An 18749-nucleotide genomic window follows, 5' to 3' on the forward strand; every position below is an offset into this window, starting at 1 on the left:
TGTATGACTGCCTATTAATAGCTCGGTTATATAGCTTAAGAAATAATATGTATGTACGACATTTGACCAGATTTGTTACACAAATACTCCCATGTGCTGCGCACTATAGGCAATAGTGTTTTTATAGTTTTTTAGTTTTCCTATATTTTATGATCATTTATCTTCACGATAAAAATATTTTCATTCTATTATCTCTTTTCTAAGCGAAGATCTACGATTTTGAAAAAAAACTCGTGTTTTGCCTATAGTGCGGCGCCCGGGTAAGACGGCCACAGTAGTGTTGGGAAATGAAATTGTTCCTTCCGTAGGAAATCTATACAAAACCTGTACTTTTCAACAGTAAATTGTAACTTTTTAATTTGCTCATATATTTTCTTAGTACATGAATACATAGATTCCCTTCAAGTCCAATGATTTGATGGTATTCATGGGAAAGTTTATGTAGGTACATTTACATATTTTACACTTTTAACATAAATGTGTATGCACATATTTTAAAGCACACTTCTTGACAAATAAATTTTTTTAAGTTATTATGAATGGATAAAACAGACCTCTTCTTTGAATTCAGTACTAAAACTTAACATTTAATAGTATTTCAAGTGCTTGTCAATACTTTACTTTAATTTTAATTATTTGTTTATAAAAATTCAGTTTATACTTTAACAAAACCCGTATAAATCCATGTCTCAATCGTTGCGCAGCATTAAAAAAATCAACAAACTTTCGTAAAAATGTCAAACTTTTTAATTAGATTTCCTAGAAATACATATGTATTTTGGGTATGCAGTTTTGTAGCCTGATCAATTTAAACAAAGTGCAAATTTAAAATAGCTGCGACTTATCGTTGATTTTTAATATAAATATATATATTTTTTTTGATGGAGATGTTGCTCATTTTCTTCATTTAAAAAAAAATCGTCGAGCATACTTAGATAATATGGAAGAAAATTACCGACATCAACGCTAAATCGCAGCTACTTTAAACTTGCACTTTATTATACAAAAATTGAATGAGCTGAAAAACTGTAAAATATTAAAAAAAAAAAATTGAAATAGAAAGTTCGAAATTTTTACGAAAGATTGTATTTTTTTTTAATGTTGTTCAACGATGTGAACTCACTTTCATACCGTTTTTGTTAAGGAATGAACTATATTTCTATAAACAAATAATTAAAATTAAAAATAATAAAATAAATAGTCAAATCTAGTCAATATGTGAGTGTTATAAAGTAATGATATTTAAGAACATCTCTTTCTTAATTAACGATGGCATTGGCGCGTATTCATAGTCCAGCAACTAAGTCGAAACTAACAAAGTTGCAACTTAAATTTAAGTACCAACTTAAAATTTACCTCTATTCATAGTCGCATTTCAGACTTCTACTAAGTAGTTTCGACTAAGTTTACGATATAGCAAAATGAGTGTGAAAATGTATCGACTTTTCTTTACGATATTTTGGAAAAATTACATTTTTATTAAATAATGTCAAGTTTGATCATCCGTTTATGTAATTTTTATTTTCATTGCATGATTATGCAAAAGAATAAGGTATCATTTTCTTGTTAATTGTGTGAAATAGCCAGAACAACCGCAGTGATATGAAGTCGATGTTTATCGAAAGCATGCTGTGAAACATACAAATAGTAGATATCTAGATGTTATGCACAAATTTACTTTTAAAGAACTAGCGTGAAACTGACATATTATTTGAGAATTTGTCTAAATTATTCCAATTATAAATTTGTGATTTAGCTTTATTCGAATTGTAATACGCATTTAATTTCATCTTCCGAATAAAATGGATCGATCTTTGTAAATTTTAATTGGAGATTATTCAATATTATCAAAATCACCCTCTACCAACTTAATTTTTACATATTTCGTCTGTTCTCCCTTAATTTGATAAAATACTTCTTCCTAGTTACGACTTAGTTGCAGCTGCAGCCGAAACTAAATTTTAAGTTGGTACTTAGCCAGAAAAGTCGAAACTAAGGCGACTATGAATAGCTTTAGTTGTGACTTAGAATAGCTTCGACTTAGTTGAGTACAAAATATGACTATGAATATGCGCCATTGTTTTTATATGCAGCTGATTTCGACATTTTGTTTTAATAAGATTTCAAAACTTACAAAGGCAAAAACGAGTAGCCGAAGACAAGAAAGGAATAAAAAATTTATCCGTAGTGAGTTTTCAGAGCTATATATTAATAGTATTCATCACAGAATTGTACAATAAGTTACAATTGTACCAAAAATGCCAACACTGATGTGGTAGCTAAATCTATCCACCAAAGGCCTAAAACGGCAAGACTGTAGGGAAGTAGAGCGTGTATGTATACGCGAATACGCCGTTCAGTCGCCCGCCGGGCAGACGCTGCCAAGCTGTGGTGTAAAAGTAAATAGAAAAGGCAAAACGCAACGCAAACGCAAAAGAACGAACCAGAATTGCTTTAAAGTACTCGAATTATGTAAATCGGGTGTAATTAAATTAAAAAAAAAAACTGTTTGAATATCTTTTTGAAACCATGCTATGGTGTTAGTGATTCTGTGTCGATGGAAGAAACTATTGATATAAGCCAGGGCTAGTCACATTTCGGAGATTCTTGTATTTCCATTTGATACTTTGATGAATAAATAATCATGGAGAAGTCGTGGTACGGTTCGGCTGTTTGTACAATGATTTGGGTTCTTGTAGCACACGCTTGAAATATGGACTTTTCCGTAAATTTTAGAGTGAGTTCTATGCAAAAATACTGTGGCATAGCCGGAGTTGGGCTGATGAAAGTTTTTTGTAATACATACAGTTTTCTTTACGTTTACAAGCAATTTGTTTTTCTACGATTGGGAATTTTAGGTTTTTATAATATATGTTTAAAATATTTTAAAAATCAAAGAGAAAGGACAAAGTTACTGAAAATCGCTATATAACAATTAGCTAATTCTTCAGGAACGAAATAAAACTAAAAAGTTTGTATAAATAGCTTCGTCAATGCATTTTAAAATTTTGGGATGACTATCGATAGTGTTACAGCTCTACTGATGAGATTAGCGCATGTTTGAAACAATCATTAAAATGGAAAAACGTTGAAACAATTCGATTGGCGATAAACATGCGAGTACAATTGCATAATAATCCATTGGTACGAGTATTTTCTAATCAATTACTGGATATTGGTAACGGTAAAATCGAACTGCATCCAAATACGCAATGTATCGAATTACCAGCCAACTTCTGCTCTGTTGTTAATTAAAAAAAAAAACGAACTAATTGATAGTGTATTTCCAGATATTCGTGTAATTTTAGCAGCAAAAAATGTTGATGTTAACGAACTTAACAGTCAAATACAAAATTCGTTGCCAGACAATCTGATGAATTTTAAGTCAATCGACACCACTATTGATGAAAACGAGACCGTCAATTTTCCGATTGAATTTTTGATTTCTCTGGATGTGTCAGGAATGTCGCCAAGGTTTATATACAGTATTGGCCAATACAATAGCACCCCCATTTCAAAGTGATATTGTTTATTCATGTTTATTTATTAACCGACTTCCAAAAAAGGAGGAGGTTATCAGTTCGTCGGAATATTTTTATTTTATTTTATTTTTTTATGTATGTTACCGCATAACTTTGGACCACGTCAACCGATAATTCTTTTTGCATCGGAAAGGTAGTGTCTCAGAGGTGGTCCCATACTAATGTGGTTAAGATCCGATCAGCGGATCATGAGATATATATATATATATTTTTTTTTTATATGAGAGTTGAAGTCGGTTTTTTTTTTGCTAAAAATTACTTGTTTATTTTTAAGAATTTTCAATTAAAATACAGTTCATTCTCTGACAAAACTCACATAAACTCAAGTTTAAAACTTTTTAAAAGACCGCAAAAAAGTGCAACAAATTTTCACCCAAATTTCAAACTTTTTTCTCAGAAGCGGTAGAATTTTTTTGAATACACAGTTTTATAGCCCATTCAATTTTAGTCTAATAATGTGCAAGTTTCAAGTGGCTAAAAATTACCGTTGATTTTTTAGAATTTTTTTCGCAGAGGATGTTGCGGGTTTCTGCCATATAAAAATAAATTGCGTTTAGTCATTATATGGAAGCAAATGAGACAAAAATTAAACATAAGTGGCAAACAATATCGCTTTGAAAGGGGGGTGCTATAGATATGTCCAATACTGTATGTATAGATCTTGGAATGCCGCCACACAAACTTCGACTGAAAATTGATTCACCAGTCATTCTTTTGCGCAACTTAAATCCACCAAAGCCATGCAAAGGTACACGAATTACCGGAAACGTGCTTGAAGCAATGATACTGACTGCAAAGTTTAAAGGAGAAGTCGTCCTGTTACCTCGAATACCTATGATACCATCAGAATCTACAATACCTTACAAGAGGCTACAATTTCCGATACGCTTGGCTTTCGCGATCACAATAAATACGTCGCAAGGGCAGACAATGTCTATTTGCAGCTTGGACTTAGAGAATCCATGTTTCTCCAATGGACAGCTATATGTTGCATGCTCACGTGTTGGAAAACCATCGAATCTATTTGTTTTAACAAAGAAAGATTGACGAGAAATATTGTTCATCGCTTAGTTGTTAATTAATTGAAAGTATTGATTTATAACAACTCCATTAGGTAAAACAAATATAAAACATTGTTAAATATCATCGTAATTATCAATTATCTACCTCGTTAGTTAAATTAAAATTAAGTTAGTAATAAATTAAGCATTTTGTACTCGTTGAAGCTTAATTAGAACTTTTCGTCATCCTTTGCCAATGAACTTCATTACAATATCAATTATAATATCTAATAATTGAACGAAATACAACAAACCCACAGTTGTGGTATTAACCGTGGTTTCAAACGCCAGATCATTGGAGAATCGCAAGAACCTCTTCACGGATATAATGCTTTCGTTAGGTTATTTAAGACTGCAATGGAAGATATACCTTCCGTCGACCACAAAACCATAAGTGGAGCAGATAAATGTGCCCCTGGAAGTTGTCAACGTGAATAGTTGGTGAACATGTTTTGATAAAAAAATTAATTTTGGGCTGATCGAAGTTCGCCGGGTCTGCTAGTACTGTATATAAAAATTGAATTTTATTGTATTTAAAGAGCATATTATCTTAAGCGAATTTTCAGTATTTTCTGGTGATATATCTTTAGAAGTTTAAACGTGAATGCGTGGGCAGAAAACGAACGATTGCGTTGGACGCACCGGCGAAGGAGATAAAAAAGGCAAAGACAAGGATATAGGCAAAGATAATGGTACTGATGAGTATACACATATGTGGATAACAAAAGAAACAACGACAAAGGCAAAAGTAAAGAGGCTTTAAAAGGCAATCAGAAAGGCAGATATAAACAAGTATTTCATTCATCTTCGCTAGTATCTTCAGTCAGACTTAATGAAATAAACTTACATAGTTAAAAGTGGGCGGTATCACGCCCAATTCCATAGTAATGTTACTTCTTTTAAAGGGCTTATTGTGAGTATAAATTTTGAGTAAATAAGTGTGCTTAAATTTCGGAATATCGAAGTTTAAAGCATCTCTGAAATTTACAGTTTATGGTTTCAAATTTTTTAGCTGAAGCCTTCGATGAAAACGTGGAACTCTCAGCCAATTATTAAATATCCAAGTTTTAAATTTTAATGCAAATGTACAGCAAGATGATTCCTTCATGTACATTGATTTAAAGGAAACATAAAGCTTCAGTCACCTGTTTTAGTGGTGCACTCCTTTATTTAGAGAGTTACAAAACAAAAGCACATTCTAATTTTTTTTATTTAATGAGTTATTCGACTTTATCCTCAGAGAAATGGAAAGTTCTGAAATTTACCGTAGTAACGGAGGTGGGCATGATTAATGGCCGATTTCAAAAATTTTAAGCGAGTCCCTGTGTTAAATCCTAAACAATATTTGTACCGAGTTTGGAAGGGGTTGGTAAAGCGGCGCGCTGCGGTGCAATGGGGTGTTGTCACTGGGAATGCAGTAACAGTTGCACGGCTATACTCAATCCCGACTCCTGCGCGGCGTTCGTGCACTCATGTGCGAGATGCCGGAAATAAACCGAGTGGAGCCTTGGGGCACAGCAAAAAGAGAAGGAACTTCGGTGAGGCCACTCCGAATTCTTCTGTTTAAAGGTTCACTGAGGTCTGTAGCGTATATTCACCAGCAGGTGCGGCTGCAAGGGGTGAGTGTCTTGGAGTAAGCTGCACGGCTATACTCAATCCCGACTCTTGCGTCCTCGTCAGTGATCGGACTTTAAAAAAATTCTGTGTGGTAGAATCTGGGCAAAATGTGGTAGATTTAAAAAAAATGTGGTAGATCTCTGGATTTGAATCAAACTTTGTAGAAAAATTAAAAAAATTCTGCAAGATTTCACCTAAAAAACTTTTTAATCAGACTCTAAAAAAATTTTATTTTAGTATAATAAAGTGTAACATTGAAGTGGCAATTTTTTTCCTTCACAGTGTAAAGCAGTTCCTTCCATATTAAGATATTTTTGAACACATTTTAAGAGATTTCTGCAACCTTGCGGAGTACTTCCAGCTTTTCTTTTTACCACATCACGAAGTAGCGAACAAATATGGCACGTTCCAGAAACAGAAAGAAAAAGTAAACAACGCCTCAGAAACCTTATATGCACTTAAATTTACTAATACTTTCACAAAAATCGCCGGTTTTTAACATTTTCGCTATTAATTCTTTTTATAAATCATATATATAGTGGCGTTTCCTGTCAAAAAATTGATTACTGAGAAAATTTACTATTTTACAGTTTATTTCATCCTCCCATTCGGCTTTGTTTACTTTTACTTAAGAAATTTCATCGTCGCCGGGAATGCGGAATCTTGAATTATATCATTCTTGTTACCATATCGTGTAAAATTAAGAAAATTATATCAAGCAAAAATAAAACTACTCAAAAATGCGAATATGTGGTAGATTTCAGACCTTGAGTGGTAGATGCTCAAAAAAGTGGCAGATCTCGGTCGTCGTTCGTGTACTCATGTGTGAGATGCCGGAAACAAACCGAGTGGAGCCTTGGGGCACAGCAAAAAGAGAAGGAGCTTCGGTGAGGCCACTACGAATTCTTCTGTTTAAAGGGGCGAGTGTCTTGGAGTAAGCTGCTCGCTATATAAACGTGTATTCGTTTGCGAAACTACCCCGCCCCGCTGGGTTTAGGACCCGCCACGTAAAAACTGCTTCCAGAGGCCTCGGATAAGACCGTCTCTTTTGATTACGACCACGGCAAACGTTTAAATTGAATTTGAGGGCATGCATCTGGAATATCCAAACCCTTAATGGGGAAGGTGCCTCTGCCCGGCTGGTGGATGTCTTCATAAGGACAAAAGCTGACATCATTGTGAGCAAAGTTATTGTACCCTTGTGACCCTCGGGTGCGCTCGGGTATAAAAAATACACAACCGTTTTTGCAGTTTTGTAAAATGCAAAATTGTCTTAAAAATTAATCCTTAAGCAGGGATCACACGATTCGATTTCTATATTTGTACAGATATGTACATTTTGAAAGCAACAGTGTGGGGCTGTTTTGACATTTTTTTATTGAGCTGATTGAGTTCGATACAAATATGTAGACAATACCACTCTCTGACTGCCAAAATGTACAAATCTGTACAAATGTACAAATCGTGTAATCCCAGATTTCCAGTGGAACTCCGCAAAATTCTTTTCAAAACTGTTAAATTCTACAGAAATTTTATTCTTCGAAAATTTAGTGAATTAATCCAAATCAAAATTCAAATTGAATTTGTGTTTTTTGCATGTTAAATAAAATACTCCACTTGCACTTTCCACTTTTGTCCTCCCTTCGTTGCAACAAAATTCCAAATTTGCCAATTAAAACGAAAAGAGCCAATTAAATCTTTTGGGCAATTTGAACTTGCGAAACCAATTGCGAAACCAATTTGCATGTGGAGCCAATTAGTTAATCTAACAATTCGGGGAATAATCATGAGTCGTTACTTTGACAAAAAAAAGCTGTAGGGGAAGAGAGAAAATTGCAGAGACGCATTTGATTCTCGTTAACTGCCTGTAATTCATTCCCAACAAAAGAAGTTGTCAAAAAATGGACAACGCCACCATTTGACAGCTACCAAATCAATTGTTGGCAATTAAAGCGATGGACACATGCACACATCTCCACTAACATGAGCACACACTTATCTAATGGAAGCCAAATGCTAGCTTTGAAATTCGCTGCACTAATCCTGCAGAAACTCTGCTTTTTTGTTTGCTGATGCGGAAAAAATCGGTATTTTAATTTGCCTTTTTGTGAAACCAGTGCCTAAATGCAATTTTACTGATCCACAAAGTGCGTAAATTACATTTGCGAACAGAGGGTTGCAACTAATTTGAACTTTTGCGCTGAAATTACGGAGGTCGATCCTTCTAAAATGGTGCTAGGCCAAACTGCTGGCACTCCACCGGTTGTTGATGTGATACGCCACTTTTTGCTCCTGTTCACTGTAAGCGCATCGTTGTCGCGCTGCTTTGTGGGAGCAGAAATTTTCTCTGCCATAGACGACTTTAACGGAGTGTTGGCCAATAATTTAGCGGAGCGTGCATATGGCGCCGACAATGGAGGCAATCGTTGTTCCGCGCGAAAATTTCAAGCGATTGCCAAAGCCATTGATGATGTTGAGGATCTGGAACTGGATGTACCGGCTAATATCGCATTTGACAGTCATCAGAAAAAAAGGTAAGTAAAGAACTTTGTTACTACATTACCTACACCTGGGAGGATATGTTGTAACGATTTAGCGACCATTTCGGATTGCTATCACAACGTTGCGGCGTGTTTGATGAAGGTCGACAAAGTTAACAAGCTAACTCGTTACAAGTGCACGGACTTCGAAAAAATTTATATGTGTAGATTTTACATACAAAAAATGGTAGAAGTTGTTAGATTTTTTAAAAGAAATAAGTAGATTATTGGTAGATTTAAAATACAAAAAATTGTAGAAGTTGGTAGATTTTTTTTAAAAGAAATAAGGTGGTGTTATCGGAGCAGCTGAGTTTTAGCCTCGGTGGTTCTCAATGTCAAAATGATATATGTGTAATTCTTACTTAATTATGCATACTTAGTTGGTGTAATTTTTGTTTCTGTATTCCTGCTATAACGTTGGGATAATTGTCTTTTTTTATAAAAGAACAAAAAATTAATTTCATGCCAATAAAACATTCACCAAAAAAATATAAATATAAATAATACTGGGCCGAATCATGGCATTCGTGGTCGAATGAAACTCGATTCGAATCGAATGAAATAAAATTATAGCTGTTTTCTCCCAAATACAATATAAATTGAAAAAGCGAGCTCGCCATCAAATGCCGTAATCTCATTGAGATTATCTCAAAAAGATTTTCGATTCGGATTTAATTCCATCACGTATTCCGTAATTCGGGCCCTGTATTAATTTAAACAAGAACTCAAACAATTACATATCTCCATTTCAAAGTTTTTTAATTATTAATTATATTAAAATTTTAATTTATAAAAAACGTATTGCAAACGAAAAATATTTACATGCATAAACAGCTGATAAAGATGCAATTTCACTTTTAAATTGGTTATGGTCAGAGTTAACTTTTTACTTTTATTTTAGGTGTGTTCGATGACAAAATATACATACACTGCGTTCATTTAAATCTCTTTTTTATTTCCGGAAAAAAGCGGTAGATTTTGAGCCTTTGTTGGTAAAAATGGTAGAAGATATAGTACAGCTAAAAAGTTGGTATACCTACCAATTAAATGGTAAAGTCCCTGCACTGCTCGTTACAGAATCTCCCCACTAAACTGTAGTATAAAGCTATTGCTTTCATAATAATGGTATCAGGTGAAAGCCTGAATATCCCTGCAAAAAATTGTGCGACTAATCTCCAAAGAGAGTATTCCGAGATTACTCTCAATCGGGTACAATTGGGCATTAATTAGTCGCAACTAGTCTCATACGGGTCAATTAGTCTCGACTCATCCCTTATGGGTATAATTGGAGATCAATTAGTCCCCAACTCATCTCTAACGATATTAACGTTTTAATGGTATGTACGCACTTAGTCAATGAAATTTCATGTGCGGCGTTGGCACACAGAGAGAGTATTCGCCTAACAAAACTGAGCACCCAGGTTCGAATCTCAGCTGGCGCAAATTTTTATTTTTATTTTTTAAAAGTGACTACATAGTCGCTTTTAAAACCTGTTCGGGTATAAAGGTGAACAATTAGTCTCTTCATAGGACATGCTCGAACAAAAGCGATCAGTTCATTCCATATAAAGAGATCAAAAGTGGTATTAGTCGCATGCTCCTTTGCGATTGCTCCCGGAGTCATCCCGGATTAGTCCCATTTTTGCAGGGATGTTTAAAAATACAGTAGTAGTAGTATAACGAATGATATAATATCTGGAAAGTTTAATAAAATAAATTAAAAAGATATCTCCAAAAGATAAACGCTTGATGTCTTACAAGATTTTCAGAAAATCTTCTAGGTTTCACACAAATTTGCACTTTTTTCGTTTCTTCTACGACAGTCAGGCAACATTGCAAAAATGCCTCATTATTATTTTTCGTATTTTCCATTTTTAATGAATATTTTATGTTTGAAATACATAGCTAATTTTAGGGAACACATTTTTCTCACGTTCTTACATTTTGACACTTTTCAGATTTTTGCCAGAAAAGTTGAGGAACGAACTAAGAGGATATGAGGATTTTTTGTGAGGCTACACATTAAGTTGCAGCAATTGAAAGTTTTTCATCTATGATCCACACGTTTTGTGGTTTCTTGTCAATGGCGCAGTGTTCAAAAAAAGTAGTGAAAACTTTAGACAGTAAAAACTTTTCCCGCAACGAGAAACCGAAAGTAATAATTTTTGTAACGTGAAACATAAATCGGATGGTTGTTGCTCCTTTCGGCAATCTTTCGTTTTGACACATCAATGGGCGCACAAGTATACGCAGCTGTGCTGCCGCGGACAACAGAGGCAATTGAATTTGAAAAACTGCCGAAAGACGTGAGCCAACACGGCGCAAACAACTAGGAGAAGCAACTAAAGTCGCGCTTGAGACTTTTATTTGATTAAAATTAGGCATGTGCCGGTTATCCGCTAGACATCCGGAATCCGATTTGTCCGGCGGTCTTTGGGTTTTCCAACTATCCGGTTGGATACTGCTAAAAGAAGATTTTCTGCATTAATGGGCAACAAACTAATTCTATTTTCCACATATGTATATACATAAATGATACCCGATGCACTAAACACCCTTTTTGAATTTATTTAAGAATGTTACGCGCAGAGATACTTTGTTGCCTGTTTGGCATTAGAAAGACGGACAGTGGTCGTTTGAACCATAATTTTTCAAAATTGTTATTTCGTGCCCTTTATTTAAAATGCATTAAATTTCATTTAAAAGCATTCCTATTTTATTGATGTGTTTTAAACCTAACTAAAAAATAAAACTACCTGAAAAGACGGAAAACTGAACTATTAAATTTGTAGTATAAAGGAAAGTCGATATTCTTGGAACACACTAATCTTGAAAACTACTGAATGGAATCATACGAGATTTTTTTTTATGACAATCTGTATCAAAAGGGGTATTATCTTTCTCATCATTTCTTACAAAATATTAGGTGTCAAATAAAATGAGTTGGCCTCTAGTAAATAATGTACAGTATTCCTCGCTTAATTGACCCCCTGTTAATTGGGTTCCCCGCATTATTGGTTAAAATGTGCCATCAGAAAGAGATATCAATGCTTCATTGATTCCCCGGTTAATTGAAACAAAACTTGTAAAATTTTTGAAGTGCAAGCGGGGAATACTGATATTTTTTTTGAGCAGGGTTGCAATTTTTTGACAAATTATAAGATATTCAATGTTCGTTCGACTGAAAAATTAGGTATACATTCAGAGGATATAAGCTTTTATTTTTTTATTGGCGTTGCCCCCTATTTATAAATTATTACCTTAGATATTACACGTGGAAGCATTTTTTGTTAATGACATCAGGTTTTGATCCAGATGTGAAATAAGTCTTTATTTTTTTAGTAGGGTCACCGCCTATTTAAAAACTAGTATCTCATACACATACAGATTTGCACAGTTCTTTCAAATTTCCAAAATGAGGCGTCAAATGAAACGTCTTGGCCTTCAGATGTGCAACAAGGTCTTATTTTTTAGAAGAGTGTTGTCACCTCCCTGACGGAAACAAGTGATTTTTTTTTTTTAATCAACTAATTGAAAGACTATAAAACAAATGCAATGTTTCGAATTTTTATACTCTTTTTGCTCAAAAAAACAATTCGTGTCTTGGAATTTTGAAAGCATCTGTGAAGTCCAACGCAGGCGTATTCAAAAGAAACATACTGACTTTAAAGTTGTGTAAACCAAATTCATTTAAGGACAGTTGAAATTAAATGCAGAGTCGGACCGTCGACTTGCTGCTTGCACACAATTCAAACTGAACATTTGAAAGCACATTTACATGTCTGGCTGAACCTGAAGGTGCAAAGATGTTTGCTAAAATTGGTCGCAGCTAAGAATGTCCATGTTCAAATCTCATTTAATTTTAAATTTTTAATTTCGGTTTTTCGTAGTTATGAAAAAGCATCTGTGAAATGCAGGACGGAAGCGTATTCAAACGAATCATACTGACTTTGAAGTTGTTTAAGCCGAATTTATTTTAAAGCAGTTGAAACTACATGCAGGAAAAGGCAATTAACTGCTTCCTAGGACGTCGCCATGTTAAATAAATGAGTTCGTTGCAGGTTAAATAGTGAGAATTACTAATTGAAAATAAAGTAGTTTATAAATTACTTTCAAACTAATTCAATTTCCTGCAGGGCTGTGCTAAAAGTTATAAGATATGCGCAAAAAATTGACGCGTTAAATGAAAGGACTTGGGTCTCCAGATGTGCAATATATATATATATATATATATATATATATATAATATAATATATATATAGAGTGGTTCATAAAAACACACTTTTCTGGAAATTCATAAACGCTACTTCAGAATTTTGTTATTTGTGATAAAAAAGAGACACGTACTTTTTTATTTTTAGAGGTCGCGCTGGTCGGTTTTTTATAAAAACGGTGATGTTCTAATTTTTTTTGTTTTTTGACATGTTAAAATGCAGCTAAAAATGTGTTTTTATTATTACCTTCCTTTTATTAGCTCGGATGTAACTATGTAATATTGATGCGCCTAAAAGATGCAGCGATTTCTATTCTCAAGTTACATACCTGATGACAGTACGAATGGCAATTATAATAGGGAGGTTTTTGTTTTTTGAACTATAATTTTATTTGCATATAATTACTCTGGTATTATTGGGGAACATTCCCTAAATTACACACCTGTCTTGGACAGTTAGAATGGACCTAGTTCCCGAAAATATAACATGTCAAGAAAATGAAAAAAATGAGAATATCAGGGTTTTTATTAAAAGCCGACCAGCGCGACCTCTAAGAAAACTTTTTTTTTTTCAAAATAAAAAACACGTTTTTCTTTTTTATCACAAATAACAATAGCGTAGCGTTTATGAATTTCCAAAAAAGAATTTTTTTGAACCACTCGAATATATATATATTTATATAAATTTTTTTATTTAATAGGCTTGCCGCCTGTTTCAGAAATTAGAAGATCCGCACCGTTCGCTGCATTGAAAACAGGAGATGTGAAATGAAAGGACTCGGCCTTTATATATTTTTTATGCTTTTTATATATTTTTGTAGCTATTTTGAAAAAAAGTAATAGAAATAGAAAATCTATATAGAGGTTTGTATGGAATTTAAATTAATATTTCAATCGAAACTTTTAGTTTGACTCTCACCAGCGCATGAGCTTTGATGATCTAAAATTGTAAAAAACTTCAACAGTTTCTGCGTTCTCACACCCAAAAAATTTGCAAAGTATGGGAAATTTAGACCGCAAAATGACATTGAGATAAGCGAAAACTCGGAAGTAAGAAAACCAAAGTAGATAAAAATGCTGAATTTGTCATTTGAGAGTTGAAAAGAAAATAGGTTAGTTTAAAAGGCACATTTGTAGCTATATGTACTTAATTTTTTTTTTTTTCAAAACAAGGATGTGTGTTTGTAGGAGATCCTTTTATTTTTGAATGCGTCATGATGTGGTATCTATTTTGAGAAAAATACTTATTCATTCCGTGACAGTTCATTTATATGTTAAAAATGTTTTTTATGTCCAAAAGTATTCAATAGTAAGCAGTGCCAAACGGGGGACAATGCTCCAAGCGGATAATGAATTGCCAAATGTACCACCTATTACAACTGGGAAAATTATCAGCTGTTTCAAAGATTTCAAGTTTCTGAATAGTTTGTCTCTTTGATAACGAATGCTCAGAATTTTTTCTGATGGATAATTTTGTCTGGAGAATATGAAAACACTCCCAGACCCGTTCAATATCTAAAAAATTTTAACTTTTAACCAGTACTTGCAAGTTATTACTGGAAATGCATTCAATAACCCAAAAAATTTCAAATAGGGCGAGTTCGAGAGCTTAATACCCCGATAGGGCTGAAGATTTTATAAAAACATGCTCAAAACAAAATTAGTGAAATGAAAATATGGATGCATAACTCACCATACCTTAATCATCAGAAAGTCAAAATGGCGTAAATTGCGTTCAATAACTTTTTCAGATAATTTTCTTTACTATTAAATTCTACTCTATGTACCTTTTATGCTCTCGCTGTAAGTACTTGCTGGAAATGTTTATGAATAGACCTATTATGACAGCCACTTTTTGTTGATTTTAGCAATAGTTTCCCTTTTAACAAAAACCATGTATTTACTTCTGAGAGGTAGAGAAAGACTATATATTTTTATCCACAAAAATTCATTTCGAAGTATACACAGTGTGGTATCTCGCCAGAGTGTTTTTGCAGTGCCGTATTTTTACAAAGATCTTTTATTAATTAATATTAAAAACAGGTGAATTTTTTCTTTAATTTTTAAGAGGTGAAAAATTAATTGTCATAACTTTTGAAGCACACCATATCGATGGCTGAGTGGAAGATCGACCTATCTCGGCTGCCAGTTTGAAAACATTCTATCTCAAAAAACTTTTCAAGAACGCCCTATTTCAGAATTCGTTTCAAAAACGCCCTATCTCAGCTGCCGCTTCAAAAACGCCCTAAATCAGCATATTTTCAATACATTTTGAAGTGAGATAGGGCGTTTTTGAACCGAATTTTGAGATCGGGTGTTTTTCAATAAAATTCTGAAATAGGGCGTTCTTGAAAAGTTTTTTGAGATAGAATGTTTTCGAACTGGCAGCCGAGATAGGTCGATCTTCCACTCAGCCATCGATATACTGGTTTTAAATTTTATGTGCAATTAGTACTTGTGTGTACACTTCATATTTATTTGGTAACTAAAGTGTGCTTTAAAAAATAACTAAACTAAAGTACCGAAAAGTATGTAACTATACTTTTCACAATTCTCAAAATTTTCGGTAGGCAAATTTGGAAAATACGTCGAAACGATCTAAATCTTTTTATAACTGCTAGTCCTTACAACGTTACATATACCTGTCAAATGCTTGAAGCATTTTCCAATTTTCTCTAGAAGTGTGTAAACATCCTGATTTATTACTCTTAATTATGCTCCTTCCTGTAGTCACAATATTTCGAGCGTGGTATCAAATTAATTTTTTTTCGACAAAGGTTCTGATAGTTGCTCGTACTTAATTGGAGCCTTCTAAATTCAATGGCGTCCCAAGTTTTGCCCGATTGACTCCACTTTTGGAGATAGCGGTACTTGAAACTTTGCTTAAATTTTAACTATTTTATAAAAAACTCTCTCAGTTTTGAAGATATTTTACTAAAATTTTGCACACGATTGTATTTTGATATTACCTTCACTATCGCTTAAAATCATCGAAATCGGTTCACTATAAAATTTAGCTACCATAAAACTGATTGCTCAGAGACGTTGTTTTGCGTTATAACTCCTTCAATTAAGCAGGTAAAAATTTAGTATAGGTTCACTTTAATATAAAGCGCAAAAACACATATCTGAGTAATCAGTTGTATTGGAGCTATAATTTTTAGGAACAAATAAGGTAATATTAAAAAACCGTTATGTGCAAAATTTTAGTAAAATAACTTTAAAACTGAGGAAGTTATTTTTAAAATAGTTAACATATAATCAAATTTTCAAGTACCGTTATCTCGAAACCCGAAACCAATCTGGTAAAACGGGAGATACCATTGAATTTGGAACGTCCCAATTAAGTGAGTTCAACTTTCAAAATCCTTGCTCAAAATTTACAACTTGCACAGCGTAATTTGAACCCAGCTTATTCTTTAGTTTTCTAGTTCAGCGATCTTAATGTTTATTCCACGTCTAGCTTTTGAAGCACTTGATGAAAATGAATTGCACTTATATTATCGATTTATTAAGTGATAACGAATAGAATTATATGTAACACATTGGTGTGCCCACAAATTAAAAAATTAAACATTTATTTTGAAAGTGTACCTGTTTTTTAGATTTGCCCATATACGTATAACTATTATTCTCCTCGGCTTCTTGATATACATATGTATGTTTTTCATCTGTACTCATCGGCCCATAGTTAAGGTTTTAAGTTTAGAATAGATTTTTAAGTTTTGTCGATCATAGACCTCTTAAAGTGAAAGTACATAACGTCCATTGCGTCAGCGTCACCGTCCCCGGCAGTTGTCAAAAAAGCTGATTCGGTGTATTTGTATGAAGTAAGTTACATGAACAAGCTGACGGTGACGGTGCCGCATTAATTAGCTCAACTCTCAATTTTGCTTATCCGATGGCGTCAAATGCCAACTATTCAGTGTTTTCTTTACATATTTGAATAACAAAATTTTCAGTTTGTGAAAATTTTAATATTTATGGAAAAACGAAATGTAAAAAATAGTGGAGGAAAACCTAACAGAAGAGGTGAAAAAGTAAAATGCAAATTTTGCAAAGAGTATCAGCGAGTTTATGATTTTTCGGCTGCAATGTCGCACGAATAGTGTGTAACTTGACGCAGAAGCGTCGTTGACGGTGATGGTGACGCAAGAATGATAGAATACAAGATTGCGCCAATCGAGCAGAGAGCAACTGGCCTTGACGTCAAAATATACCTGAATGAGAGAGCAAGACGAACTCGAAAAGAAAAAGAGGAAGCAGCGAACAAAAGGCAGTATAATTTGAAAACGCACCAAATTTTTATTGGTGTATTTTATGGACTTTATATGAATACATAATTTTATTGTAAGGATGCCGTTTCAAATTTATAAAAATCAATGTTTCTTGCACAACGGTCGATTTCTTCTGGCAATATTTCGTTGTCACTTATGATTGTCACTGTGCCATGATTTTGTTTAAATTTTTGTAAAATTGCTTAGCACACTTACGATTGCTATTAATTTTGCTTCCATGTTTTTAAGATTTTTTAATTTGAAGTCTTCAAACTAAAAACAAAAGCACCAAAAACGCACGCAAAAAACTCAAAAATGTTTGCGTTTTGAATACCCACTAAATTTGGTGCGAAAAGCATCAAGTTGGCAACAGTGAATGTAAACAAAAGTATATTATGACGGCAGCGATTAGGTTGATGCTGTCAAATCGACGAAGAGAGGGTTAGCGGTCTGCGAATGGCGCGACCTTTATTTTATGGATCGTGCGTTCACCCTGTGTCCGCTGTGAGAATGCGGATTTAGCCAGCCGGCAAGTCGTGGGCTCGAGTCTCACTGTCAGGAAAGAATGTTTAAGTTCGGGCAAACCCAACATTAAATACCCGGCGCAAATATTAAATATATGTTTTCCACCTTTCCGAAAGCTACCGCTACATCGTAATCCGGGGTTTATCAATTTTGAGTAAACTAGCGTCCTTAAATTTCGAAATATTGAAGTTTCAAGCATTTCTAAAATTTACCGTTATATGAAAAGCGGTAATTTTAGTCCGATTTCAATAATTTTGAACGTTTTGCTTTTATGTTGCAAGCACAATAACCATACCGAGTTTGGTATAAATTGCTAGAACGGTTACCGAGATACATATATGTGATCATAAGTGGGCGGTGCCACGCCCATTTTCCAAAATTCTATCATGGGCGTATTTCTTGGTAAAGAATTGCTGCAAGCATCAATTTAGAATAAATTAGCTTTAATATTTACTGCTTTATCGAAGATTTCGTATTTCTCTAAATTACCGTTATATGGAATGTGCGCGTGGTTATTGTCCGATTTAAAAAATTTTCGGCCATTTGGTATGATGTACCAAAGCCAACACTGTGCCAAGTTTGGAAGAAATCGGTGTAGCGGTTGGCGTGGGGGGCGCAGTGGGCGTGGCTACGCCCATTTTTCAAAAATTTATAATATTCTTATTTTTCGCCTAAAAATTATTGTAATTATCAATTTTGAGTGAATTATCTTCTGTATTTACTAAAATATCGCAGTTTTCGTATTTCTCAAAATTACCGTTATATGGGAGGTAGGCGTGGTTATTGTCCGATTTTGCCCATTTTAAATACCATCCGTCCTACGCCCGAAAGAAGTACACGTACCAAGTTTCGTTACGATATCTTAACTTTTACTCGAGTTATCGTGTGCACAGACGGACGGACGGACAGACAGTCACCGATTAATCGATTTCTCTTTTTATCCTGATCATTTATGTATACATTTGTCTATATCT

The 18749-nt window shown here is 33.9% G+C and overlaps 1 protein-coding gene across 2 annotated transcripts in view; it reads left to right on the plus strand.

The window, feature by feature from the left end:
* The window catches only part of LOC118742380, a 265677-nt gene that overhangs the window by 75261 nt on the left and 171667 nt on the right, over positions 1 to 18749 (plus strand). The window contains exon 2 of one of the 2 annotated variants that reach the window (XM_036474410.1): positions 8230 to 8754. In XM_036474410.1, coding sequence (XP_036330303.1) covers positions 8450 to 8754 — 305 coding nt within the window. In that variant the 5' untranslated portion in view covers positions 8230 to 8449. The remainder of the gene's footprint in view (positions 1 to 8229; positions 8755 to 18749) is intronic. The other variant, XM_036474411.1, reaches the window with a different exon arrangement.

This window comes from Rhagoletis pomonella, unplaced genomic scaffold, assembly GCF_013731165.1.
Source record: "Rhagoletis pomonella isolate Grant_MI unplaced genomic scaffold, Rhpom_1.0 Rhpom_scaffold_00007, whole genome shotgun sequence".
Classification (NCBI taxonomy): Eukaryota; Metazoa; Arthropoda; class Insecta; order Diptera; family Tephritidae; genus Rhagoletis; species Rhagoletis pomonella.